General features: G+C 35.6%; 1 protein-coding gene, 1 long non-coding RNA gene and 1 other non-coding gene across 7 annotated transcripts in view; 1 reads left to right on the forward strand and 2 right to left on the reverse strand.

The window, feature by feature from the left end:
* The window catches only part of LOC101739761 (pleckstrin homology domain-containing family G member 5), a 79,017-nt gene extending 61,083 nt beyond the window's left edge, over window positions 1–17,934 (forward strand). For 2 of the 5 annotated variants that reach the window (XM_038012186.2, XM_038012203.2), the window contains 14 exons: window positions 422–529; window positions 3,160–3,303; window positions 3,621–3,709; window positions 3,794–3,956; window positions 4,099–4,233; window positions 5,767–5,905; window positions 7,928–8,042; window positions 8,624–8,742; window positions 9,515–9,639; window positions 10,160–10,332; window positions 10,955–11,095; window positions 12,493–12,622; window positions 12,715–12,800; window positions 14,814–17,934. In XM_038012186.2, the coding sequence (XP_037868114.1) occupies window positions 422–529; window positions 3,160–3,303; window positions 3,621–3,709; window positions 3,794–3,956; window positions 4,099–4,233; window positions 5,767–5,905; window positions 7,928–8,042; window positions 8,624–8,742; window positions 9,515–9,639; window positions 10,160–10,332; window positions 10,955–11,095; window positions 12,493–12,622; window positions 12,715–12,800; window positions 14,814–14,967 (1,821 nt within the window). In that variant the 3' untranslated portion in view covers window positions 14,968–17,934. The other 3 variants (XM_038012189.2, XM_062669789.1, XM_038012196.2) reach the window with 3 other exon arrangements.
* Mir3270 (microRNA mir-3270) lies at window positions 4,704–4,800 on the reverse strand. The gene has a single exon (NR_107555.1). It is a non-coding gene; the product is annotated as a microRNA mir-3270 (primary transcript).
* Window positions 17,935–18,095: 161 nt separating the features above from the next.
* Window positions 18,096–20,060, reverse strand: LOC105842559 (uncharacterized). The gene is made up of 2 exons (XR_001140150.4): window positions 19,740–20,060; window positions 18,096–18,345 (listed from the first exon to the last, which is right to left on the reverse strand). It is a non-coding gene; the product is annotated as an uncharacterized LOC105842559 (long non-coding RNA).
* Between the last annotated feature and the right edge of the window lie 61 nt (window positions 20,061–20,121).

The following is a 20,121-nucleotide window of genomic DNA, read 5'->3' on the forward strand; positions in this document are numbered from 1 at the left end:
TTTCTTAGCTGGCACACGACTCCTGCTCCACTTATTGGCAACGGGGTAACGTCGTAGACATTGACAATGCCGGTGGTATAATCAAGCAACTGCCTATTGCGAAGAACTCCTTCCAGATATTGTTTAAAGAAGAGCATGTTATGATATATCAGTGCTTAGTGAGTGCTGTGGCATTCTCTTATTTGAGTTTAGTTCAAAAAGGGTCGTCAACGGTAGATAACTATTTGGCCGACACAGTATTCCTGTCGTCAATGATGGACAGAACCACCCACCATCGGATAAGCCAATTGTATGATACTCACTTGTAGTCGAAGGCAAAAAAATCGTAACCTACCATTCAGTTCCTAGCCTAGGTTAACCCAGGCTCCTTTCTTGGAGACACTAATGATCGTGATAATGATAGTGTGCTCGTTTTGAACAGGAATCATTTGCGAAGAACTACGTGATCGACATAAACCGTACTATTCGGCAGCGGGAGGAGATCGAGAAAATCGAGATGCTGTCAAACATCATTGAATCCTACGAAGTCGTGAGTGTTTTATTTCTATGAAACATTTACTGCATTTGTAGCGACTTAGGCGATACGTAAAACAACTTAACCAATATTTGTTTGTATTAATTTTCATGTGAATTGATATTAAGTTCCTTTTTGATTTTGTCGGTGACATGTTTTAGTTATTTATAAATCATGTTTTTAAAGGATTACAATTTACGTATTGATATTAGTTTTGTATATGTAACCGACATCTGTAACTTTTAAGTTGTGTTTTAAATTATTTTTTCACTTGGACATCGTCTTAAGAACGCTTTAAGTATTTTATATCGACTTCGATTCGCATTCACTTAACCACGCGTTGCTTATTATTGTTTTATTTTATTGTCGAGTTTGTAATCACAAAGCATTAATGATATCTCATAGTAACTGTAATTGAAAAAAAAAACTATTTTTGATTTATACAAACAATTACGTATTCGTTTCGAGGTTATTAGTGAATATTCATGCGACGAAGCCGATATGAAAAAAATTGTTGAGAATCTTTAATATACAATATAAATCAAATTGTCTTCCAAGTTAATCATTCAAGATATATTCCAATTTAATCGGCCTAATTATTGTTAAGTATAGTGTATTTGAAAGAGACTGCCGTGAAGCTATTTTATGAAGAATCGACTTACCTGGTTTGAGCGATAGTTCAATAACCCAATGAATAAACAGTTGACTAGTGTTTTTAAGTTCCTTGAAGTTTTCGTTCCGTGTCAAACATCAACTCAGTTATAAAAACTCTACAGATAAAACTGAAATAGATGCGGCTTGTATTTTTAGCCTGGGATGATTCTATGAAATTCACATCCGAGTGCTTCCACAAAAACACCGAGCAACAAAAATCTGTTTGAATTCATCCGGACCAAGTTCACCAAATATTATTTTACTTGTGACTCAAGTACAATCGCCATAGCTACAGCATGAACGTACTCAAGAAACGTCCAAGTGATTTCATAGAATAACTTCGATGACAATTTAAACAGACACTTATCAAATTCGTCATGATAATGCTCACGGACTGGAGGAATAAGAAAACGAAAACATCACACCAATTGTATAATAAAAAAGGATTTTCGCCGCCTTTCGACTCGTGTCTAAAACTTTAAATAAACCCGAATCCATCATCCATTCTTAAAACTTACGTAGATACCTAACGCTGTGTAAATAGTGCAAAATGCAGTTTGCTGTGGAAATCCCCTATGTCTATCGTCTTCTCCACTAAATAGTTATCTCTATATTCCAAACATTGTCCTGTCTAGTTAGTCTGTGTATCATATTTATCCAATTTAAATGTAATAGAAATATTAAGGAACTAAAAAAATCAAAAGTCTTCCCATATGTGTAATACTAATGTTTATAGATTTTGTATTTTGTTTTATTGTATAACGAATCATAGAAATAATTGCTTAGATAAAATAGAAACTTTTTAATTTTCTGTTAACTGTTTTGTTATGGTAGTTATGTTTCGTGCTGAAGTTTATTTCGCTAAAACAGTCGCTAAAACGGTTGAATTCTGCTATCAAATTTCTATGTTTTATGTTCTATGTAAAAAGCATTGGTCTATTCAAGTTGGTAATTCTCTAATTCACTTTAAGGATCGCGTGTGTATGGGTCACATTCGATTCTGGTGAGGGTGGTTTTGTTTTAAAATCAGAAATAATAAAGCATTTTTAATGAAACAGAATTTAACCGAGTTAACGAGTTTGAAAATTAAATTTATTGTTATATGTCTGCCAGTACCGAAAACACTCATTTGTGACTCTCAATGAGCTCGTGAGCGTTTATCATGACCCACTGTAGCAATACTTCAACGACAATATGTACATAGTGAATTTGTTTAATGTTTAATTTGAAACATTTTTGTATTTCTAGTTGCCATAATTCTTCCTATAACATTAACCAATAAACAACATTCTCTTTTAATTTAATTTAATTTTTTATTTATTTCATTTTATTAGTTTAACGCATTAAGCAAATGAGTGTAACTATTGATCAATGTTTCTCGAACAAAAATGCAACTTTGTGGGCTATAAAGATGTATTTTATGATCAGTCATTGCTTTAGTTCCACTTAGATTTGTAAATGATTTCAATCATTTTAATTAATATTACATATCATTATTTATTACTGTTGATTTTATGCAATATTAGAAATAGGAGTGTGAATTTGGTTGTGTAATGTAGAGTTAGGGTATAGTAATTTTTTTCTGTTGTAAAGTATATTTCATAATTGTGAGCCTTATGAAATATGGTGAAGTATAGAAAATGTATTAAGAAAAATCTACTTTTTATGAGAAACCTACTTGAGGCATTCCGTAGGTTTCTCAAAAACTAATTAGAAAATAAGAGATATAGAGTAGATGGAAGAAAATTCTAGTCGTAAGGTGATTCACGGTGCTAAAAAATGCTATGTGAAATTTACTTTGTAAAATATGTGTGTAAAAATTCTGTTCGGTCGGTTATTACTATGAAGCTGTAAATCCTTTAAAATTTTTGCATCAAACAAAATTAACAAAAACCAATTTAAAAAAAAAACAATATTGTTTCATACAACTAAAAACTCACTGCAGAGTATTGTGATTGCAATACTTTGCACTCCTCACATATGGTTCACAGGAGTTCAAAGACGAGGATCTCGATAGATGCTTTAGGATGTATGCCAATCTGAATCTTAAAGCACCGATGGTCAACTGCATTCCGAGCCAAATGCGAACGTTAATCTACGAAGGTGATCTGCGCTTTAAGGACAGCGTCAAGGAGGCAAGGATTTCTTTCTTGTTACACGACAATGTATATTCCCTCAAACACTATAATTTTATTCATTTATTTATTATATATTTATACTTTATTTCGGTTTTTTTTTTAAAACCATTACATTTTGTTAGTAAGAATTACTTATAATCTAGAGTAGTAACTACATATAAAGTGCCAACCGTTCTATTTAATTGAAATGTGCTTTCTAGTAATCATAATTTCAATACTTCATTCAAGTCAAAATAAACAAATTTCGAAATCAAATTCTGTTTTTAAATTTTCAACATTTATTTCATGTAATAAACTTTTGCATTCCATTACAGATCGAAGTCCGGGCCTTTCTGTTGACGGACATGTTACTAATTTGCAAGAAAATCTCCAAAGGGAGTACTTACCAATATAAAATGATCAGGTATTAAGGCCTATCGTATTTTGTAAAAAAAAAAACATGTTACTAAAATTTAAAGTTTGTTTTCAATTCGATGTTAATTTGCAGACCTAAATTCATGGTTGACAAGATTGTTCCGTTTCCAAAGTATAATCCTCGTACCACTAAGGATTTGCTGTCACTGGTATACGTGGTAGTCGACGAAGTGGGATCGGCTTACAATGCTTTTGCCCTTAGTGAGCCATCAAAAGAATCCGGAGGATCACTTAGAGTAAGTAAGACTTTCTTTTTCTCTCACTCTAGCATTTGATGTGTTCGTATAATTTGATTTTACATTTTCATTTAATCATTAAACATAAAAATTGCGTACTTGCTGTGTTAATTGACGAAATATATTTGAACTATAATTATAGCTTTGGGAGCAAAAAGTGCGCGAGGCAAGATTGACTTATGACCTCAGCGTGTGGTACGCCAGAAACCCATCCCGAGATATCTCTGAAATGGAGATGGACTCCTCCTCGGATTACGCCATGAGCGCCACTGGCAAGGTATACTATTTTATACTGCAATAATTAAATAATTCTTTCGAGTATTTTTGTGACGCCTAATTTTAACACTACATAAATAGTAATAATAAATAGTGGTTAAAGAGGCGGCGTCATAAAAATACTTGGATGGACTGTGTGAATGAATAATGCGAAAGAAGCGCGTGAATGTAGAGATATCGTATGATGGGCCCGAACCCACATAGTCGGATTAGAAGACGTATGTCGTATGTCTTCGTATATACATATATATAGTAAATATAAAAAATTAAAACAAACAATAATCTGCCGTATATTAATCTACTAATCTTTATTTATGTACGTACAAATTTCTAGTTCTATCCAAAAAAAAATTCTTCTGAATCCCCATGCTTAAATAATACCCGCAAATAAGAGTTTAAAACTAAAAACTTGTTCAGGTTGCCTGGAATTATACAAAAATAAAAAATTTCCTCTTTACCATTTTGCTGTATCCATTCAGAGTTTTGTTTCCTAAAACGATTCATTTAATAGGTATGAAAATCATTCCTATTAAATGAATCGTTTTAGGAAAAAGACATAAGAATGCCGTATTGTATGAATTTAATTAATATTAAATTTTTATGGAAGCGAATTTTTCAAACTCTTAAAGCGTACCCCTCTAACACATGTTTTAAAGTTCTATTGTGAAATGCAGTTTCAGCTATTCAACTTTTCAAAAAAATTTAATTCTCATTTCTCGACAAACGTTTCAATGAATTCCTGAAGACTTATACGTTGTGAATAAAAAGGACACGAACAACCGTTTTGTTTTTTTTTTTTAAACTGTTAATGCCTTTAATAGTGTACATAATGAGCTCAGTTAATTTCCTTCTTCTTCTTATTCAACCTGTGTTTAATTCAAAGCGAAATATCGATAAATTCATTTTAGTTTAATGGTATCTGATAAAATATTTTGGAAAACATATCGCGTTGAGTACAATTATGAGCCATTTAGTCATTTGACCGCCATCTTGGTCGACTGCGTACTGGTAGTCTCTAATATTACATTAGCACCCAATTTCTGAGTTTTTTTTTCCTGGTTCAAAACTTCTAATTCTTGACTTCAGAATTAGAAATTTTGAAGAATATTAATTGTTAATCAAATCCACGTGCACTTTTTCTCCTCTTGTATGTATTTCCCGCATGCCACTAGAAAATTTAAACTCAAGGTCATTCAATGTCGAATGTCTTAACGATTTGATATATGAATCGCTTCACGTCTATGTGATGTATTTGTTTTTTTTTTTATGGCTTAGATGGGTGGACGAGCTCGCAGCCCACTGGGTGTTAAGTGATTACTGGAGCCCATAGACATCTACAACGTAAATGCGCCACCCACCTTGAGATATAAGTTCTAAGGTCTCAAGTATAGTTACAATGGTTACCCCACCCTTCAAACCGATACGCATTACTGCTTCACGACAGAAATAGGCAGGGTGGTGTTACCTACCCATGCGGACTCACAAGAGGCCCTACCACCTATTAAAATGTATATGTATGTTTGTTGTTATGTAGGGAATAAAACAGAGTTCAGAGGACTTGAACATTGAACGCGAGGCTCGTGAACGAGTGGCAGCCATGCTCCACCGAAACATGGGAGCTTCAACCGAATATGACTTCTCCCAGGCCTCGATGAACACAGACTCTTTCGACGGTAAGTAGTAAACTAGAAATAGGTAAGTCTTTCGATTTTTTTAGGGAGATGAGCTCATGACTTACATTACAAGTGGAAACCTTTTTTTTGGTGATTGAAGGATTACTGGTGGCCCTGAGGCCTTTCCAGTTTCACCAGGACAGGTGAGCGAGCAAAGGCTCAGCCAGGAGGGGTGGGATTTGCTAACAGCTGCCCGAACGCCTCCGAAGGAGACCTGGTGGAAACCAGAGAGCATAGTCCCGGTAGTAGATTCTGCGGTGAGGTCTAGGGTTCGTGTTAGCAGGTTTGAGCCCCGTGAGCTTACCTACTAGTTAAGGTTACGCCGATATGGTCTCTCTAGACCATCAACTTAGGTAGTAAAAAAAAGATTACATAAATACCACAGCAGAAACGTCATCACTACGTTCTTTAACGTCAAAGTTTCTTTTGCATCGGAATAATATCGAGAACGACCACAGGATTGTTTCGAGGTAGAGATAGGCTAGACGGTGTTACCATCACGCAATGGCTGATAACACATCCTAGCACTAGTGGCTAAGGCAGAAATTCAGTGGAAATTGAAAAAGATAGCTTAGGCGTAAAAATGTGTGTGACCAATTACTGTCTGAGCTTAGAATAATAACAACAACAACCATAACTACAATAAAAACAATGAAATACATATATTAAATTATGAATTCGAATTATTGAAGTCGTCGTGGCCTAAAGAATAAAACGTCCGGTGCATTCATATATAGCGATGCAACGGTGTTCGAATCCCGCAGGCGGGTACCGATTTTTCTAATGAAATACGTACTTATCAATTGTTCACGATTGACTTCCACGGTGAAGGAATAACATCGTGTAATAAAAATCAAACCCGCAAAATTATAATTTGCGTAATTACTGGTGGTAGAGCCTCATGTGAGTCCGCACGGGTAGGTACCACCACCCCGCCTATTTCTGCCATGAAGCAGTAATGCGTTTCGGCTTAAAAGGTGGGGTAACCATTGTAACTATACTGAGACCTTACAACTTAAATCGCAAGGTGGGTGGCGCATTTGCGTTGTAAATGTCTATGGACTCCAATAACAACTTAACACCAGGTGGGCTACGAGCTCGTCCAGCAACCTAAGTAAAAAAAAATTTTTTTTGGAAAATTATGGATTACAATTCGAATCAAAAAATTGTATCACGTTTGTACATATGAAATAATATAAATAGATACCATAACTTTTTAACTTTCTAAAGTTGCACTTCTTTTCGCGCATTTAGGAAAACAGATCAAAACGTATTTTTAACGTGTGTCAATGCAATTCGCGGTAGGCAGCGGCTTGGCTCTGCCCTTGGCATTGCTGAAGTCCATGGGCGACGGTAACCACTCACCATCAGGTGGGCCGTATGCTCGTCTGCCTACAAAGGCAATAAAAAAAATGCAACAAATATTTTATTTGTGGGTAAAAATTTGATTTTACATTTATTTTAAAATTAAATGTTAAGAAATGAAATAATGTTGGGTAGGTATGTAAATAATTCAATCACGTAAAAGTCACGTACGCGCTTTGATTGTTATGTTACTGGTGATCGCTTTTTTTTTTATATTTTTAGTCCAGTAATTTAAGGCCAAATTAGGTGCATATCTCGGAAAACGACATACCCAGTATATTCAAGGTATAAAAAAATGTTAAATAGAAAAGTTGTAGAGAATTTAATTCTCTACAATACTGATAATAAATACAAATAGCATAAAAGCCATAGTAAACAAGATATTTGCAAAAAATAAAAATAAAAACGATTTTTGTGACACCTGACTTTAAAACTTGCGACTATCCAATTATATGTAAATTTTGAGAACTGTTTTAGGATGCCAAAATACAAGTTTTTATGTGGTAATATACTGGATATGTCGATTTTCCGAGGTCAACCCCCTATAATGACTGGACTATTTGTAAAATTCAGTCTCGTCGACTTATCAAATTGCGAATTGAAATTCTCAATTTGATAAGTCGAAATCGTGGTATTTATTGTTCGTAAACATAATAGGTATGACAAGCGGCGGTCGCACCACCGGTCTGCATAGCCTGCGCTACCAGATGCACCGAACCTCTACCGGAAGCTCAAGGAACTCACGCCTCTCAAGTTTCCAGCACTCTGTCAGGTAATAAATAAAACTATATATATATATATATATACGACGACAAATAAAATAAAACAACAAATTTCATTTCCTTTATTTATTTATTTTTTTATTGCTTAGATGGGTAGACGAGCTTACAGCCCACCTGGTTACTCGAGTGATTACTCGAGCCCATAGACATCTACAACGTAAATGCGCCACCCATCTTGAGATATAAGTTCTAAGGTCTCAATATAGTTACAACGGCTGACCCGCCTTTCAAACCGAAACGCATTACTGCTTCATGGCAGAAATAGGCAGGGTGGTGGTACCTACCTGCGCGGACTTACAAGAGGTCCTACCACCAGTATTACGAACGCAACGGTCACCATTTTTATTACACGATGTTATTCCTTTACCGTGGAAGTCAATCGTGAACATTTGTTAAGTACGTATTTCATTTGAAAAATCGGTAGCCACCTGCCGTATTCAAACACCGATGCATCGCTCGATACGAATGCACCGGACGTCTTATCCTTTAGGCCACGACAACTTAATTACGAAAATTTAACTTATTTGAAATACTGTTAGAAATCAACGTCAATGTATATGGCATTTAACAGTGCCGCTTCTCATGATGAGCCGCAGCCTGGCACCAGTAAGGCTGGCCTGTTCCTGAAAGCGGGCCCATCCGTGGAACACCCAATTCCAGCATTGACTGTCGAAGATGGAGAATCTCAGGGTGATTAAACTTTGACTATTTAATAATGAAAAAGTTTTTAATTCACTTTGCATTGCATAATTTTTCATAACCTTGAGATGTTCTTGTTTGAATAGTTTATATCTGTTTAATTTTCCATACATTATATTGTTTCGAGTATGTTATATTGAGTATCGCCCTTTAGACGTTTCGTGACATTCACATACTAAATACACAATCACTTACTTTTATAAGCGGAGTGTTCTTTTTTTTTCCTACCTATGCTGATAGCCTTGAGAGGCTATTTCAGCTTCTCCTTGACGTGTAGGTGAGCTCACGGGGCTCAAACCGGAGTGTTTCTAATACTAGCCCTAGCATGAGCAGTGCTTCACAAAATCTTTCAGCGGATCGGAAACGCGACCCACTGAGAAGAACCGGCGAGAAACTCAGTGGGCTGTGTATATGGGTTAATTTACTCGTCGAACCCTTCGTCGCAAACGACGCGTTCGGCGAGGACGGTGATCGGTGCTTGAGGTACCTAAAAGCACCGTTAATGGATCGGGAAGATCCGTAATGACGACGGAGTGTTCATTACATAACGTAGCCCGCAATAGATACCTAATGCCCGCGATGGTACCCGACTCATCGGTATGCCAGCCTTCAAACATTATGAATCAAAAAAAAAACGGGAAGCTTATGATGATTCAGGAAAGAATACTGCTACTATGGTGGAAACGGAATGTGTGCAGTAGGGTAAATCTAAAATGTAAATGTTATTTAAAAATTTCATGTTCCATTTATGTTGTTAAAATAGGAGGAGCATCCACGATCACTGTGAACGTGGTCAGCGAGAGCGAATCAGAAACCGTTGTCCAAGGTGATCTCTCTCCCGTGGTTTTACCTGTTCCGGTTCACGTCCCGGGAGTTCAGCCACCACCGGTAAGTGCTGCTCCTTTAGGTCATCGTATATTTTCTTCGTCCATACATCTCCACTTGCCAAGTGCATCAGATTACTGCAGATCGGTCTGCACAGAATCATATAGACTCAAATATATTGGAACCAGCTGTTTTACTGGATATGATTTTTGGAACGAAGTTCCTTATGGGACGATGCGGAGGGGTACCCTAACTGGGAAAAAACGTCCGTAACATAAGATTTTTATTAGTAATGCACACCGTGTACGTACGACTTAACTTTGTATACTAGAATAGAACTTAAAATTAATATTTTTATAATAAGGAACTTCGTTCCTATCCGGTGTCCCACGACACCACACATCTTTTTTTAATCACTTTGATCCTCCATTTCAAAGGCTTTGCGTTACTCGTTCAATTCTTGAATTCTCAGTTTTTATTATCACATATATGAAAATGGAAATTGATGATGGTGATTTAATAAGGGTAATTTAATAATTGGGCTATTGTCGTCGTTGATTCCCGAAATGTTAATTGCCCACAGCCTGTGGTGGTGCTGCAACACCCTTCGCCGTACAAGCCTCCCATGCGCAGCGTGTCCGCCACCCGCCACACTCTGCGCGTACAACCGAAGTCCGGAATATACGCTCTTGTACACAGCTTACCGGATTTAACAATTGATCAACTGGCCTTAGCCCGCGACCGCCACTCGCACAGGTACGTTCTCCTTTATTTCTTTTAATACCAAATTTCAGTTAATGTTTACAAATTTAAAAACGTCTACCAACGCGGTAGCTATCTAAAGGCTTCGTCAAACAGAACGCGTACTTAGGGCTGCGTTTTAATGTCGCGCTCTTTTCATGTCACACAAATTGACTAGATGAGTCCAACGCTCCTTGACGCAACGCATTCGCCAAATCATAGTGCCTTTCGATAGCAGTGTGAAAATTTAAAAGTATTAAGATGTCGAGGGATTCAGATGTGGCATTGTATAAGCATGAGTATTTTCTAACTAATTCTATCAATTTTTCGGGCATTATCCATTATTTTAATACACATTCACTCGGAAGCTAAAATAAAATTTGTAAAAAATTACAACACCTGACGTCAAAGCGTCCTAACGCCGCGACAGAGCGTTGCGTAGTGCGTACTGTTAGCGCTGGCGCTCTGATTGACAGTATATTACCACAGTTGTACAACACATGTCGGCGTCATAGCTTGCCGTCAGCTTAGCGTTTTAACGCGCGCTAAGTACGCGTTCCGTTTGACGAAGCCTTTAAGCGTATTATCTAAAATAGTGTGGGTGCTAACGATATCTAAATCTTGATAATTTAAACAGCGCCGGACCACCGTCTGCTTCTGAGAAACTGTACCAATCTCACCAAGAATTATTACAAAAAAATCGTCTTTCGACGTCTCAAAACCAATACCTAAGCCCTGACCACCGCAGCGCGAGTCAGCCGCCCTCCAGCCCTACTAGGTAATGTTTTTAATTACATTAAAATTTTCTACTCCAAATAACTAGTCAGGTCATAAGTATTGTCACACAGTAAAAACTTTTCTTTTAGAATGCTGGCCACAAAAAAGTTTATTGAATTCGAATTTCGAATGTTCATGAAAATAAAAATGTATACTTTTAGAATTTTACTCATTTTTAAATATGGAGTGGACGCTTAAAGAAGACCGTGTTGCAGTTATTGCGTTGCATCGTTGCGGTTACGCGCCAATTCAAATTTTTAACATACTGAAAAATTTGAATATAACCAAAAGATTCGTTTATCGTACCATAAAACAATACAATGAAGAATCTAGTGTAGATGACAGGTCAAGAAGTGGTCGCCCTCGGTCTGTTAGGACTCCAGCAGTGATAAAAGCTGTGAAGGCGCGAATTCAAAGAAATCCCAAACGTAAGCAGAAACTGTTGGCCCTTCAGATGGGGTTAAGCAGAACCACGGTGAAAAGGGTGTTAAATGAAGACTTAGGGCTTCGGGCATATCGAAGAAAAACAGGACATCGTTTGAATGCTCGTCTAATGGACCTGAGACTGAAGAGATGCCGCGCTTTGTTGAAGCGGTACGCGGGAAAATAATATCGGGAAATTCTTTTTTCGGATGAAAAATTTTTTACCGTAGAAGAGAGCTACGCCAAACAAAATGATAAGGTGTACACACACAGTAGTGAAGAAGCGAGCAACCGTATTCCGCGTGTCCAACGAGGTCATTTTCCATCCTCGCTCATGGTATGGTTGGGAGTTTCTTATTGGGGCTTAACAGAGGTACATTTTTGTGAGAAAGGTGTAAAAACGAATGCAGTTGTGTATCAAATTACAGTCCTGACGAACCTTGTGGAACCTGTTTCTCATACCATGTTCAATAACAGGCACTGGGTATTCCAACAAGATTCGGCGCCAGCTCATAGAGCGAAGAGCACACAAGACTGGCTGGCGGCGCGTGAAATCGACATCATCCGGCACGAAAACTGGCCCTCCTCCAGTCCAAATTTGAATCCGTTAGATTACAAGATATGGCAACACTTGGAGGAAAAGGCGTGCTCAAAGCCTCATCCCAATTTGGAGTCACTCAAGACATCCTTGATTAAGGCAGCCGCCGATATTGACATGGACCTCGTTCGTGCTACGATAGACGACTGGCCGCGCAGATTGAAGGCCTGTATTCAAAATCACGGAGGTCATTTTGAATAAACTTTAGTGTCATAAGAATCTATGTTTTGTTAAGTTCATTTTGGTATATGAATGGTTACATAATGAATAAACTTGTTTCAATTATTTTACATTAAACATGTGACAGAATTTATGACCTGACTAGGTATATTAGTCGGAAAAGCAATATTAATTTATTTTAAATATTCACTAATCAGAGCGTCGCTCAAACGAGGACTAGCGTTCTCCTACTCATTCAAGAATCCTCCACTTCACAAAATGGGACATGTAAACAGCCAATCTCAGGTTCAAGCCGAACCCACGCCTTCAACAAGTCAACCATCAAAGGTAATAAATACAGTATTTTAACAATTTAATTTAAAAAATGGCAAAGGAATGCTTAATTAAATATAACGATTTTTAAATGATCTGCACAATAGCCGGAAATAGAGGCTGTGAGTCCTCAACCAGGCCCAAGTACTAGCACGGATAAAGCCGAGAAGAAAACAAAACAAGTCAGCACCAGGTAAATATTACTTAATTATAATTTTTTAGATTAAATTTAGTCATTTATGCACAACATCAAACAAGAGACCTATTGTATTCATATTCTGTTCTAAATTTTAGTTTTAAACTAAAAAGAATACGCTGTATGTGTAGTGTTCGTTAAGAAAAATCGAATTAGTCGAAACCCGATGAGCTTACCAGTAAATATTCAAGTTCATCGCGATTTATCAACAGATCGATCATAGCATATTATTAAAAAGACCCTTATTTGAATTTCATGATCATAATATAATTACATTAACCTGAAAGATGTCAAATAATAATTACACAGACAAGCACATAAATCAAATGAAAGACAACTATTGAGATTTCCGAAATGGCCCGCGTTAAACAAAAACCGTAAAAAACATCTAGATTATAATGGCTCTCGTTTTCATGGTAAAAAGATTCGTCACAAAATGTTGCATCACCATCTTGTTTCATCACTCTGCTTTTGTATGTGGGAAATATTTTGAAGAATCTCCGTGTGTGTTTTGTTTACTTAAAAACAATATCGACATTATAGAGGATAAGAATAACGGTATTGCCTAAAACATGACCATAACCCTTTAAATATTGAACATAATGGTATGACTGATTTTATCAAAAGATGTGTAGTATTTTCTTAAGTCATTAAAGGGTAAGATTATGTGTTTAAAGTATGGAGTATAAGTGTAAGATTATTTTTGAGCGGTTTCGAAACATGCTATGATTTAAGGTGATACCGTCATCTTCAGGCTCTATATGAATATGTTCATAAACACATACATTTCGGTAACTGTATTCAATTTAAATGTTATTATGGTAATGGGTTTTCATTCATTATCACCCCTGTAGTTTCGGTGGGTCATTCATATAATTCTATTTATATATATTTCTTACTATTATTATATACTTATATATATTTATATTTTATGTTTCATTACTAAATGTGTTACCATTTGTGTTAGTGCATTCTTCACGTCTGGAGGGTGGCACAGCAGGTTCGAAGGATGACAATTAAAGAGCTGGCGAATTACATTCTCCAGGCAAGATTTAGATCAATACAGATGTTTCAGTTGTAGAAAGCTTAGATGTTACTATGGCTTTTGATTCGTGCTATCTTAGTATATTTTAGACGTAGCTACGAACGGCGATTTTTGGACACTTCAGAATGGTTTGGAGCACTCTGATACTCTGTTTAAGTCGAAAGAAATTGTCTTCAACTATTATCTCTACAGCGTTCGTTTTACTTATGTAAAACTACCATAATTACTACCAAACAGATATGTGCTGTAATATTTTGAAGCCCGTGAACATCAGTCGAAGTCTCAATTGCATCAACCAGCGCAGCCGTGTATCTAGCGGAATAATAATAATAATACGCTCTAACAACAATTAACTTGTAAGTATTTATAGAAGAAAGTAATAGTAAACTTGTAAAATTACTTTAAAATGGGTGCTCCATCAAAAATCGTTCTGGAGTACGTTTCTTCTGCGACTATTCAAATTATTTTGGTTCGGTTTATTATGAATACACATACGATACACATACATATATTAAAATATGATTGGCTCATTATGAATACATTATACATACACATAAACATTAGAATATGAAGAATAAGTAATTGTATTGCGATAGAAATGAGTAGAATTATAATACTAACATACATACATGTATGGACCTAGAACGTGCCGTATCTACTTATAATATCGGTATCTACTTATAGTATCAGTACTTATAATATAGAAATCAGGGAAGAATTTGGTACGGAATGCGGGCAGAATAGAGATGTTAATAATTAAACATTTAAAAATATATGTACACTGTCAAATCATAACACAAATCTATTCTATTTCTAAAATAAGATTCGTTGTTTTTTTTTTCAAGCTTACTTATATCTGTTTGGTATTCCTATTGATTTTGTTTTCAGTCCTTCGCAGTAACATTTTAGGTTGATTCTGGTCAATAAGTCAATAATTTTTTTTGTTTCATCTTATCTTTTCACAGCAGGAACAAAGATAAAAATAAAGAAAAAGGCAAAGATAAAGAGAAAGGCAGAGAGAAAGACAGCGACAAGGATTTATCAATAAATAAGAGTGAAAAAGAAAGTAGTGCGAATTCAACCCCGAGCCGCGTTTCTAAGGAGGGCAAGAGCGAATGACATCGGCGCTGGCGGCGGTCTCATGACTGAGACAGGGCCCCCCGCTTTGACTTTCATTGGTTTTATAAGTGGTGCTCATAAGCTATCAAAACCAATGACATTCTTTTAGTTCAGTGCTTAGTGCTTACTATATCAGAAACCATCTTCGTAGTGTGTTCATAGTTTTAGGTGTATTTTTTTATTAATTTAACTATTTGTACATAATTTTGATTGTTGTAAATAGTTGTAGCTTTCATAGGTTTTATATTGAAATAATTAACTTTAAATTGTTTATTGGAATCGGATAAGAAATTTGTAAGAATAATAATGTAATTCTTATTCGAGTAATGTGTTTTAGAAATGTAACTTATAAGTTTTATTAAATGGAAGGATTTGATTCGAGCCCTACACACCCCAGCAGAGGGTAATAGGAAAGAAAGAAGAAGAAGAAAAGTAATTGTAGTTGTAGGCGTCACATTTGAGTAGAATTAATATCTTAGTTTATGTATATTATGATATTTGTGTAGTGAATAATGGCATTATGTAGTTAAATGATAAAACTGTAAATTATTGTAAATACTAATCGTAGAATTATTGTTAATGTAGGCTTTTGTAAATAAATTAAGCGCACAACGAGGTCTTGAGCCTTAACAAAGGAAACATAATGTGTTCAACGTTTTATTAAAATTTGTAACGTTCAAATTTTCATACTCTACATCTTTATGTTCGAAGTTCGGTGTTTCCCGAGCGCTATGACATGTCCTTCTTCAAACGAGGCTTGTGGAGACTATTAAGCGGTAGGCAGCGGCTTGGCTCTGCCCCTGGCATTGCTGAAGTCTATGGGCGACGGTAACCACTCACCATCAGGTGGGCCGTATGCTCGTCTGCCTACAAGGGCAATAAAAAAAAAATAAAAAAAAAAAAAAAAAATGTACATTTTGTAATATTTCGTGGTTCAGCAAATACTTTTATCGTTGAGTTCTCGTTTTGTTTGTTGCTCCCTATCATTTTATTTCCGATACATAAAGAACTGCAAGTAACTAAGGCCTTACATGACACATTAGTGATAGTACGTGTATTGTACAATTAGGTAGGACAATGTACTAAGTACATAACTTAAGAATGAATTAGTTATAAGACAACCCGGAAAAGATGTACATACTAGGTATTAGACTGACAATACGACATCACACTTTTAAATATCTTCATTTTTTGGTTTCACATCTTAAATTATTTAGTACTAATAATCTTCTCTAAGTTTAATATTAGAACCAAGTGATACGCACAATTACTATAAATAATTAGATACTATGAATATCTGTAGCATTAAATTTAATGTAACATTTTGTTTTCCAATCTGTCTGGTTATTGAAATATTCAGGCGAACGTCCGCTCGAGCGTATGTTGCTCTACTTACTATCGCATAGTATATTACTTGTGCGATATTTTGTATTGCCAGACGAACCTAATACAACATCGTCTTACGAAGGTACTTTGTGGTCTGTATCATCAAATTCAATGAAAACAAAAACAATTTTCATAGATTATCTAGACGTTGATAGTATTATTTTCGTCACGTAGGTTAAAATAGTGCCCCAATTTTCAATGATCAAAATTTATGATTTTGCTGAGTGTGATGTACTCACGGACGAAGACTAAACGCCATGGGCGTGAACTGACTTGACGAATTTTCCCGGTTACGACGTAAACAGGCCAACTTTCTTTTAATAGTAAATAGTTATTTACCAACACAATTAAAATAGAACACGCAACAAGCGGTTTAATTCGATATATCAGGATACTTGTGATGCTTTTAGATTTCTGTTACAACTTTTAAAGTTGGCCTGGACCTTCTCTTTGAAATTGACACAAAAAAGTTACGTTTAGTCCTTTAGGAATCGTGTAATTTTAATGATTATTATTGCATATGTCGATGTACTATTGTATTATCGCGATGTCTAACTTGTAGTAGTTAGTTACCTTTGAGAGTAACACATTTAAGTCAGTCGTCTATTTTTGAATATTTTATAGTAACCCGTATCGATGTGTCTTTAAGATGCTTAATCTATTTATTATATTAAATAGACTTATATTAAAAATTTTGTATGGTACAACAAACGACAAAAATTCACCAGCAGTAGGTGTACAAGCAAATATTTTTAATCTAAGTGTATTATTATTGACAATCTTTAATGGACGATAAGAATACAGTAATCAAACATTTCATGTACTGCTTTGTTTTAGTTACAATTACATAGAAAATGGATCTTTATTCAATTGTTCAAATCTTTCCGAAGTAGATACAGTTTAACAACAAATAGTGGTTTTTACTCTTATATAAAAATGTACTTCTCTATCCCCCTTTAAAATTAATAGACAGTAGATAATAGTAACTTCACAGGTGTTTTCAAGATGATATTTAACGGTTTTCGATAATTATAATTAGACGAGCGCATACTTTGACTCGTGCCAACTATAATGTTTGTTCCACATCTAACATTTCACTATTGCTACAACCTTCAATTTTGTCGACTCGATCCGAGTTTTTCAATCCTACTAAATTATCGGAAAGTGATGAGTTTGTGCGGTCTTTTCGATGACTAGTTTTGACAAGTAGTTGTAAAATATGATAAAAATTAGTACTTCAAAAAGACCGAATTGAGCCCCACGAATTTATAAACAATCCGAGAATTTGTATGGAATTTTGCAGTTATGTACAGGTTCTCTCGAGAATAACATTGTTTTTTTTTTTTAATTATTTTTATGAACACGATACATATGGCTACTGTATGTTTCATCGATGGGCAGAATTGCTGGATGATCAATTTTTTAAGATAGACCACAAGGTAATCCAATAATTACTGCTTATTGTCAATCAGAATGTAAGTAGCACGATGTGGAACAAACGTTTAGGGTTTAAAATTCATTGTAATTTGTAATCACAAAATTGTAGTGTCAAAATATCAATAAACAAGCTTTACGTGTAAATAATTGTTGAATTATTTATTTTCCTATAATTGTATCCTATATTTTCCAAAAAAAAAGAAGCAATTTTTTTTCTGACATATATACAATAATAAAATATACATATTAATATAATCATAAAATATATGTATACAACTAATAAAGTTTAATAAATAAACATTACATAAATCAAAGATGCATTTATTAAAAAAAACATATAAACCGATTTAAATGGAGCAAATCACTGAAACTATCTACATGCATTATCACAACAATATCCGGTCGGCGTAATTCGAAATATCCTGTTCTTCCGATCTTTCGCGTAAACCGGTCCAGGGGACGCACATAGCCCTTGCTTCAGACATGGTGCCCAAAGAGCCAACAAAAACGCAGCCAAAAGCATCCCGTAAACCATAATGTGAAAAATTATCTGACCTGTAATAATTGTTGTTACATTGTGTTATCCATCGGAAAAAGACATCATCATCACCATCCTACAGTCATACACTGCTAGGTACAGGCCTTTTATAATAGGAGCGCTTACACTTATATAAGGAAAATTCTTCCATAATAAATCATTAGGGAAAGAGTTTATTTTTTACATTTATCTGTGACTACGTTTCAGCGTCATGGGTCATGAATGGTAGCATGCGTACGGTGAAGACTTTTGCTTCTAAGTCTCGCGTGATTGCTGAGGTAAAGATAAGACGGAGTTTCCTTTACACAGCCTAACTGTATGCGCCGTCTCTGCTTCTATCTAGGGGTTGGCCCTGCCTAGCTGAGCAATTTGGCCTAAATACTTAATCAAAAATGAACAAAATATTACATTTGAATTTGGAATCTGTCATTTTTATATGATTGCTCATTGAGTTTTCTCATTTTGGCGCCAATACATTGTACAATATTTTGCGATATTAAAATGGAGTGGGGTGATAAAGAGAACCGAATCGCTGTGATTGCATTACACAAAGTAGGTATGGAGCCAAATGTAATTTTTAAAGCTCTCCATACCCTTGGTATTAGTAAAATGTTTGTGTACCGGGCTATTAATAGGTGCAATGAGATCTCCTCTGTTTGTGACAGAAAAAGATCTGGCCGTCCACGTAGTGTTCGTACGAAAAAGGTGGTCAAAGCAGTAAGGGAAAGGATTCGAAGAAATCCTGTCCGAAAGCAAAAGATTTATCTCGGGAGATGAAGATAGCACCTAGAACCATGTCGCGTATTTTAAAAGATGACTTAGGACTTGCAACCTATAAGAGACGTACTGGTCATTTCTTAACTGATAATTTAAAAGAGAATAGGGTAGTAAAATCGAAACAATTACTGAAGCGGTACGCAAAGGGAGGTCATAGAAAAATTTGTTTACGGATGAGAAAATTTTTACAATTGAGCAACATTTTAACAAACAAAATGACCGTATTTATGCTCAAAGCTCTAAGGAAGCTTCCCAATTAGTCGACAGAGTGCAACGTGGGCACTATCCAACTTCAGTGATGTTTGGTGGGGTATTAGCTATGGAGTGACTGAGCCATACTTTTGTGAAAAAGGTATCAAAACATCAGCACAAGTGTATCAAGATACCATTCTTGAGAAGGTAGTGAAGCCCCTTAACAACACCATGTTCAATAATCAAGAATGGTCCTTCCAGCAAGACTCGGCGCCAGGTCATAAAGCTCGGTCTACGCAGTCTTGGTTGGAAACGAACGTTTCGGACTTCATCAGAGCTGAAGACTGGCCGTCGTCTAGTCCCTCTCTCTGGCTTATTCAAATAAATTTATTGAATTTAAATAGAAAAACGGCAATCGAAGACAATTCAAAAAAGTACTTACATAGGATATTACTATAATTGCATCAATAAACGCAACGATATATGTTAATCTTCACATGATCATGCAAAAATTTGAAATGCACACGACGGTTACGCGTTTTTTAAATTATGTGGACTTATTTACGAACAGTTACGCTGACATTATTAAAGTGATGTATGCGGTGTACTTAGGTGGCATAGATAATAACTAGGTTTCATACTTCAGTGATAATAACATGTAACTGGAATATCAGGGAGACAATAAGAAAAGAGATTTTTTATTAATATTAAAGAATTAAGGGGATAAGACATGATATTGATTTGACGGACCACTTTCGCCATTTTGTGGCGGCCTGTTTAATTATAATTGTCGAGGAATTGGGAATACCTCTGTTTCTGTCAAG

The sequence above is a fragment of the Bombyx mori genome, chromosome 1 (genome assembly GCF_030269925.1).
Source record: "Bombyx mori chromosome 1, ASM3026992v2".
NCBI classification, from domain to species: Eukaryota; Metazoa; Arthropoda; class Insecta; order Lepidoptera; family Bombycidae; genus Bombyx; species Bombyx mori.